The sequence below is a fragment of the Ipomoea nil genome, unplaced genomic scaffold (genome assembly GCF_001879475.1).
Source record: "Ipomoea nil cultivar Tokyo-kokei standard unplaced genomic scaffold, Asagao_1.1 scaffold2283, whole genome shotgun sequence".
Lineage (NCBI taxonomy): Eukaryota > Viridiplantae > Streptophyta > Magnoliopsida > Solanales > Convolvulaceae > Ipomoea > Ipomoea nil.
This window is the reverse complement of record NW_017618711.1, coordinates 3,591,549-3,600,087: the sequence shown is the minus strand read 5'-3', so window position 1 is coordinate 3,600,087 and position 8,539 is coordinate 3,591,549. Positions and strand designations below refer to the sequence as shown.

General features: G+C 36.4%; 1 protein-coding gene across 1 annotated transcript; it reads left to right on the top strand.

Moving 5' to 3' along the window:
- Positions 1-747: 747 nt before the first annotated feature.
- Positions 748-2,310, top strand: LOC109151258 (CASP-like protein 5C3). Its single transcript, XM_019299176.1, has 3 exons — positions 748-931; positions 1,782-1,914; positions 2,011-2,310. Exons 1-3 carry the CDS (start codon positions 801-803, stop codon positions 2,200-2,202), a joined length of 456 nt encoding a protein of 151 aa, XP_019154721.1. The 5' UTR covers positions 748-800; the 3' UTR covers positions 2,203-2,310.
- Positions 2,311-8,539: the final 6,229 nt, after the last annotated feature.

Here is an 8,539-nt window from a genome sequence, read left to right as displayed (position 1 = left end):
TAATAATAATAATAATAATAATAATAATAATAATATTATTATTATTATTATTATTATTATTATTATTATTATTATTATTATTATTATTATTATTATTATTAGTAGTAGTAGTAGTAGTAGTAGTAGTAGAGGTGGTGGTTGTGATTGGTTGGTGATGGTGGTAGTTGTGGTAGTGGTGTTGGTGGTGGTGATGTTGTGTTGGTGGTATTGATGTTGGTGGGGGTGGTAGTTGTGGTGATTTGGTGGTGGTAATAATAATTCGGAAACTAGTTTGAAAATAGATGAGAGAAATAAATATATGAAAATAAAGAATTTGGAAAATATTTCGCGATTAAAAATATAGGATTACATTTTCCGCTAAAATTTAATATTTTTTCGTTGACCACTATGAATATTTCCTTTTAACTTTATTTTATTTAAATACACAAAGAAATCATTTTTCGAGTCTCCAAACGAATCCTTAATTAATATATAGAATTGAAAGCTAGTGATGATGGACGGAAGCTTACTAGGGTTTCTTTATCCGGTGAAAATCTTATGCAATGAAATGGATTTTGAGATGATCCCTGACGAGGATCCCACTCTACTTCATCATTTAAACAACTTTTGGTAAGTATTAAATGAAGCCAACCGTTAAAGATCGTCCTTAAATTAATCTCCTTTTTGGCATGGTGGGTCAGAAGGCATAATGGACATGGCGGGTCTTTCATCGTGTCATCGCCAGATCAGACAAATCTGGCAAAAAAGACACTATAAAAGAGCGGCGGTGGTGCTAATTGGAGCAGAAAACAGAAGGCATAATGGAAGTGATACCGGGATCGTTAGGGACTGCAGAAAGTTTGTGTCTGAGAGTGGTTCAGGCCATGACCTCCGTTGCCGGCCTGCTTTTCCTGTTCTCTGGTGAAGGCTTCCGTGAAGATACATCCTTCTGGTATCTTGCTTTGCCTTCGTATAACTTGATTAGGGTTTTCTCCATTTCTCCGTTTCCTTCCTGAGATGGGTGTATCTGCTTAATTTTCTGTTTGATTGGCTTACTTGTTACGTTCTTGGCTGTAGATTTAGGGTTTAGGGTTCATAATTTTTTTTGATGGCGAAGCAGCCACTACTGGGTGTGTATGAGTAAATCCCGTCTTGTGATCTTATTTAGCTGGTAGCTTGCCTTGATGTTAATTGTTATGTAGATTTAGGGTTAGGGTTCATATTTCTTTTTTGGGTGGTGAGCAGCCACTACCAGGTGTACACGGGTAAACTACATCCCGTCGTCTTGTGATCTTAGCAGGTAGCCTACCTTGATTGACTTACTTGTTCCCTAGATTTAGGGTTTAGGGTTCATAATTTTTGTTGGATGATGACAAGAGAAATCTGTCGCCACTTCAGGAGGTGTGCATGGTTAAATCCGTCCTGTCGTGTGGTCCTGCCCGCAACCTGCCTTATGATCTTGGCCGGTAAAGGATTAGCATAAGTTGTTCAAACCTTGGGGGTGTGGTTGAGTAGAAATGACTCATCCATCCTTAACCAAAAGTCAAGGGTTCGATCTTTGGCTTTGGGTATGGATCCGCCTTAAATCTCCAGGTCAGCTGTCCCATCCAAAAGAGGTTCGGGCTGGAGGATTAGCCACTGACGATGGAAACCCTTGGTATACCCAAAAAAAAAAAAAGCATAAGTTGTTCATAGATGAAGGCTCAAACCAAGAATGACCAATAGGATTGTGAGTTAAACTTGAAACTTTGGTAGTCAATATATAGCCTGACTCCTTGAGTTATTATTCTTGTTGCTTGCAGCCTTTTGGCCACTGTCTGGAGCTTGATCATACCATGGAGCTTGTTTTGGGCCACTGTAGATTGTCTATATGTTTTCATCAAAGTCCCTGATCACAAACCAAGTACTATCCTGACAATCCTTATAATTGATATGGTAAGAGCATTCTGTCTATTAGTTACTAGCAAATAACATGTAAACATTAATTTCGATTTTCAATGATTTATAACATTTCCTATTCCATAACAACAGATATTTGCATTCTCGTCGCTTACTGCATCCAGCATAATGATTAGCTCGACAAAATTCTTGTTCCCTGATGACATCTCCTGTGTCCAAGTATTATGCTTCCGATATCGCATCTCAGCTGCTGCAGCCTTAGTGTCTTATATGCTGATGTTTGGTAGTGTTCTCGGCAACCTGTTGATGTTTCCTAGGTTTTAAAAAATACAAAACATATTAGCTATGGATATTATACATATATATCATATTACTATGTTTTGTCATTGGTTGGTAGTAGCTGTATGATTATGGTATGTTTTTAAGAACAATTTGCAATATATGAAAATCAAAGATTTGTATTGTCATACTCATTCCATCCCATCTTATGTGTATGTGACTGGTTCAGTTAACAAGGATTTGTATTGTGAACAGTTCATAGAGATTAAAAAGTACTCATTTGGTCCCATTTTATGTGTCTTGTTTGATTCAGTTAACAAGGATTTGCATTGTGAACTAATTCATATAGATTAAGAAGTACACATTTCGTCCCTATTTTATGTGTATATGGTTCTGTTATCAAGTTTGACTAAGGTTATATGGTTGAGTTGATTTAACTTAATAATAAACGAGATTTGTAAAATGTGACAGAATGAGTATTAAATATACAAATTATACACAAGACCCTTACTGAGAAATTCAATTCATTACTGTTTTGATGTTTTCACAGTACTTCTCTACAAAGAACCTATTTGCAGCATGGCAAACAATACAGGAAACTTTTACAAATCTTACAAATAACTTCATTCCATCGATGGAAAATCTAATCTTTCCTTCCAGTTTGGATTAACTAGGTGCAAGCAAGCAAGCGATGTTTTATGGAATAGTATTGATGTAAGACAACTTTGACTATGATTATGGAAATTCAAAACATATTTATAGAAATTATGTTTAGGAAAGTCTTATACTTATGAAAGCTAGGCTAGCTATTTTTTTTTTTTTTTTTTTATATAAAATTCTTGAAAAAGGTTGGAAAAAAGGGGTTAAATAGTCTATTTTTTATTTAATTGTCCAGCACTTTGCCCCTTAGTTGGGCCGGTCCATTGCAAACGGATTTAGTCTAAGTATGATACGGGGTGTGACACCCCGTAAATCTAAATACTAATCAAGGATTAATTGAAGAATTAATCCAAGTTTCTTTGCTAATCCATTTCTAAAAATCTTAAAATTTGATAGTCGAGGGACTAGATTTTGACTAGTCACTTAAGTCAAATGGGTGTACCTTGTGCTTCTTGAGTTGTGCCCTTGTCCCCTTGTCTTTCCAACCTTAGTAAGGGTAAAAATGGCTTTTCACCTATGAATTGTGGTTCAAGCTATCCTAACAAGACATTCTCATTTCATTCATCCTTTCAATCTAAGACTCAAACACTCTAGCCTCTCTCTAAAATAACCTAGCTTATTCTTCAAGCAAGAAGGTGAACCTTCAGGTCTTGCAAGATCTTTCACCAAGATTCCTACTTTCTTCTTCTTGAGCATATGAAAGGGTAAGGTTCTTAGCTTTTTGGTGCTTTTAGTCATCTTTTGGGTGTCTTTATCTAAAGTTAGAACATCTCTTGTGTTTTTGCTTGTGTAAGAAGTTGGTGTGGAAGAAGAGCTCTAAAAAAAGGCTTAAAAGGGTGGAAATGAGAAGTTGTTAGGCTACAAAGGTAACCCATGCTATACAAAACCTATTTTCTTACTTAAATAATGATTCTTGGCTTCTACTTGTTGTTCTTGTGATGATTTGTGAGATTTGATGCATTATCTTGTTGTGATGCATGTTTAGAGCTTGTTTTTAGGTTTCTTGAATGCCATTGCTTGGCTATTTCTTGAGTTAAAGTCATATCATTGTTGTGTGTGAGATTTTGGGTGTTTTGAACTTGAACTTGACCTTGGTGATGAAAATTCCCAAAAAAATTTGTGGAGTATAGGTTGTACCCCGCGGGCGGAACGGCGGGTAGGCAGTGGCCTACCCGCCGCCCCACCCGCGGGGAACACGGCTTTTGTGGTGTGTACCCCGCGGGCAGACCCACGGGTGGGGGTCTACCCGTGGCCCCACCCGCGGGGTACATTGTTGGAGTTGTGGGGGGATTTGTTCCCCGTGATTCTTTCTTTCCGGTATTGTTGTTTTGACCTCCCGTTGTTGATTTATTGGGCTATTTGTGAGTCTTCTTGATGTTTCGTATGTCTAGAACGGTGTGTTAGGAATCCATGTAGGATTTGGTGTCTTGAATCGTGCTAAGGGTCCAACTTTGTGATTCGTTGGGCTAATGTGAGTCTTGAATGTTCTTTGGAACTAATTTTGGTTTATCTGTTTGATAAGCATGCTAGTTTGATGTTGATATGCTAGTATGTGTGGTTCATTCCTTCTTATTGGGATTGGCAACTTGTGTTGACAATCATTTGGTGTTGGATTTTAATCCTTTGTTGTTGAGTATGGTCTCATGTCTTTGTTGTGATCTCTTGATTGATTCTTATGGTGTGATCGTATGCTAATCATTGTACCCTTTGTTGATACTTGATTGGGCTATTGTTGAGCCTTAGTCTTCTTGATAATGATGATGACTGTGTGTGACTATGATTGAGATTGATGGTTTTGTTACTTGAGCTTTGCTCATGAGATCGGCGATTGTGATTATGATATTTAATGGTACCCTCGTGTACTGAGAGATCGGCGGTGATGTTTGGCAGTGTAGGTGGGGGGGGGGGGGGGGGGGGCGACGGTCCCCGGAGGTAAAAGGTTGGACTCAGAAGTACAGGGTGGCACTAGGAGGTAACGGTTGGAACTGTGATAAGGCCAGTGGTAGCCATAAGGTTGGAACAGGGCATAAGGTTGGAACTATGAAACTTGTGACATGAAGTTGTCATTGGTGAATGTGATTTCCTTGCTTATGAGCATGTCTTGATGTGTTCTACCTTGTGAATGGTAGGATGCATCCTGAGTTGTGTTGTCTATTATGTTTGCGGTCTTGTTGTTGTTGTGAGGTCAATGGTCCTCGTTTTGTTGAGAGTTTGATGGTCTTTGATGTTGACTTCCTTCCTTGGTTTTAAAATGATATATATGGTATTCTTCAGTTTCAAATGGCTTTGATTATATCTATCTATACTATGCTATTTAACGCGTATTGATGGGTTACCAGCATTATTCGCTGTGTGATCGTATGCAAATTATATCTTGCACTAGGGCGCACAATGCATTGTGCACCCTGATCCAAAACGACGTTGTTTTGTACTTTTTTTTTTTTTTTTGAAAATTCCGATTTTCCGTGTCTGCTGTTAACTTCTTAAAAAAAGTTCTCATGTTTCTAATGTACATAATTGTGTAACAGAATGCATATAATCTTTTTTGAAAGGATAATACACATAGTCTAACATAATACATAATGTTGGAAATAATGAACCAAAATCAATTTAATTTCGCAAAATAATATTTATATATACACACGAAAATATATAAAATATTATTGGATATATATCCGAAATATATATATACACACAAATTTATATAAATTAGACCCCCACGGTTATAAATACATATATATCTACAGAAGATTTACTACCGTTCCACAGCTCATAAGGAGTCTTATCGAGCTTCTTATGGGGTACCTCATTTAAAAGGTAATTACTTGTCAAGATCGCTACACCCCACATTCCTTGAGGTAGACCCGAACTTATAAGCATCTCGCATTCATCATGTCTTTCAATGTACGATTCTTTCGTTCGGTAACACCGTTCGATTGAGGTGCGTAAGGTGTCGTACGCTCGTGCATGATGCCTACACTTGCACAGAAGTCACCCATCGGTGTTTCGTACTCACAACCTCTATCGCTTCTAACCTTCTTAATTCTCTGATTAAGTTGGTTTTCCACTTCATTCTTATAAAGAATGAATTTATCAACGACTTCATCTTTGCTCTTAAGCAAATACACATAGCAGTATCGCGTTCTATCATCGATAAAAGTGATAAACTACTTATTACCACCTCTCGTTTGTATCGATCTAAAATCGCACAAATCACTATGGATTAATTCCAGTGGTTTAGTTTCTCTTTCGATCAATTTGAAAGGTACTTTCGTTAGTTTTGTCACAACACAAATTTCACACTTGTTATTTGCGTTAATTTGAAAGTTAGGAATATGGTGCATGCTAATTAATCTACGTATAGAATTAAAATGGAATAAGGGTCAAATAGGCCATCGAACTGCACACAATAATGAAATTAGGCCACTGAACCTAAAAAAAAAAAACAACAATTGGGTCCCTAAACTAACAAATTTCATGCAATTAGTCTAATTTATAAATTTTGCAGGTTAGTAGCAGGTCATCCCAATTTTTTTTTAAATTATTATTTAAAAATAATTATTTAAAATTAAAAAAAAAAAAAAAAAAAACACGTCTCCGCCTGAGACGAAGAAACTCTTCGTCTCCGGCCATGGAGACGAAGAGACTATTCATCTTCATGCCCGGAGACGAAGAAAGTTTCTTTGTCTCCATGGCCGGAGACGAAGAAAAGTTCTTCGTCTCCGGCGGAGGCGTGTTTTTTTTTTTCTAATTTTAAATAATTATTTTTAAATAATAATTTTTAAAAAAAATATTTTAAATTTGGGATGACCTGCTACTAACCTGTAAATAGGACTAATTGAATGAAATTAGTTAATTTAGGGACCCAATTGTTGTTTTGTTAGGTTCAGTGACCTAATTGCATTATTGTGGACAATTCGATGGGCTACAACTCTTATGAAGACATCAAAGTCTAGATAATAAGAGAAAATGGTCAAAATAAGCTTGCAAACCGTACATATTGCACCGGGCGCGATTTTTAGAAACTTCCTAATTTAAAATGGCAATATTCCAAAGCAAGATGGCTACAATTATTGCCTAATCATTCCAAATTAAAGCTAAACTTCCAAAAGAAATTAGGAAAATTCCAATTCCGCCTCAGCTTTGTACCTACTATAAAATCCCACTTTCCTCAACCCTGAAAAAGCATGGTAGTTTAGAGTAAATAATTAAAATAGGTAATTTGCAATTCATAGTTTAGAATTCAGAGATTCTTGGAGACAAGAAGGAGAGAAATCAAGAGCCAAAAGTTGTCTTGGAAAGCAAGAAGAAGACTAGGGAGATTTGGGAAAATCGTCTGGTAAATTCTTGTACTCTTTTGATGATTTGTAATTCTTTATTTATATTTGCTATGTATAATTTAGCCATGCTTGGCTAAATTCTTTAGAGATTATTGGGTAAAAGTTTTTATGAACCTATGTGTCTGAGCACTCAGTTTCTTTAATATATTATTATTTGGTTTAATACTTGTGTTGCAATCGCGATAATATTGTTTGATGCTTGTAATTAATGTCCATAGTTACTTGTTTCATAGCCATGTTTGTGTCACCAATGGGAGTTGGAGCATAAATTAGGGCACACACGATTGCACCTAATGGTTGGACCTTGGGAAATGAGAATTTATTGGGGGAATCTTATTCTAGATTGTTGCGCATCGGGAGATGGTAGTAATTGGGAATAATTGAATGCTGATCCTCGATCTTATCGGGTATTTAAGCCATGGGAGTGGAAATTCACTAGAGGTAGAAATTACGGGAGTAATTCTGTTCCACTTTGCATTCCCATACAAGTCTTAATTCCAAACTAAATATTACAAACGTTAATTGGCACTAGGTGATTAAATGCTTGAATCCCATGAATCTCATCTTCTCTCTTATTGTTTTCAAAATCCTGAACCTCTGTTTTATTTTATTTATTTTATGCCAATCAATCATCTAAGTAATTGTTAGGATTAGCTCTAATGAATAAGTTAGTAACTAGTGCTTGATACAACCACTTCCCTGTGGATCGACAACTCGAACTCAGAGAATTATTTGTTTGCAAATATACTACGCATCAGGTCTCAAAGGTGTTAAACATCTATCCTTTGCAACACAAATGCCTGGTTGCACCGGTATCGATGAACCACTCACGTGGGTTAGAGCCCACAAGGTTCACCTCGGTCACCATAGCCGAAAGGATAATCTCGAATTCTCAACCTCCTTTTGACTGCTTTCTCCAACAACGTTGGCTTCAGAACTCTTGTTCTTCTTCCTTGGAGCCTTGTGTTAGGAATAAAGTGTAATGGTTTTGATATGCCAAATTTGTATTTGTAGATCCCCCAATTTTATTTCATAGGTCTAGTAGAGTCTTAGACCATGATCGGGAAATTATTTAATTATCAAAAGAGAAAAACAGAGGAAAATGGATGAAAATAGAAGAAGAAGATATAAAGCCGAAAATCAAGAATTTGTCTGGAGAAAATGACAAATTGAATAAGAAGTTGAATGATATGAATTCACATCGCTACTACTCAAAGAAGATATCCCAGAAGAATTTTCGTGAAGAAAATTAATATTGGAAGAATGCATGAAGTTGACTTGGAGATCAAGCATCTATGGAAAGAAAGAAGTACATCAAATATGATTGGAGATTTAATCAAAAGCTGTATGGATGAAGTGGATGATGCTTGATATATTATCCG

What these genes read in the sequence shown, in the direction of transcription:
- LOC109151258 (XM_019299176.1), top strand. Translation starts at nt 801, where the DNA reads ATGGAAGTGATACCGGGATCGTTAGGGACTGCAGAAAGTTTGTGTCTG. An exon ending in CGTGAAGATACATCCTTCTG is followed by an intron (nt 932 to 1,781) that starts GTATCTTGCTTT and finishes TGTTGCTTGCAG; the next exon opens with CCTTTTGGCCACTGTCTGGA. An exon ending in CAATCCTTATAATTGATATG is followed by an intron (nt 1,915 to 2,010) that starts GTAAGAGCATTC and finishes CCATAACAACAG; the next exon opens with ATATTTGCATTCTCGTCGCT.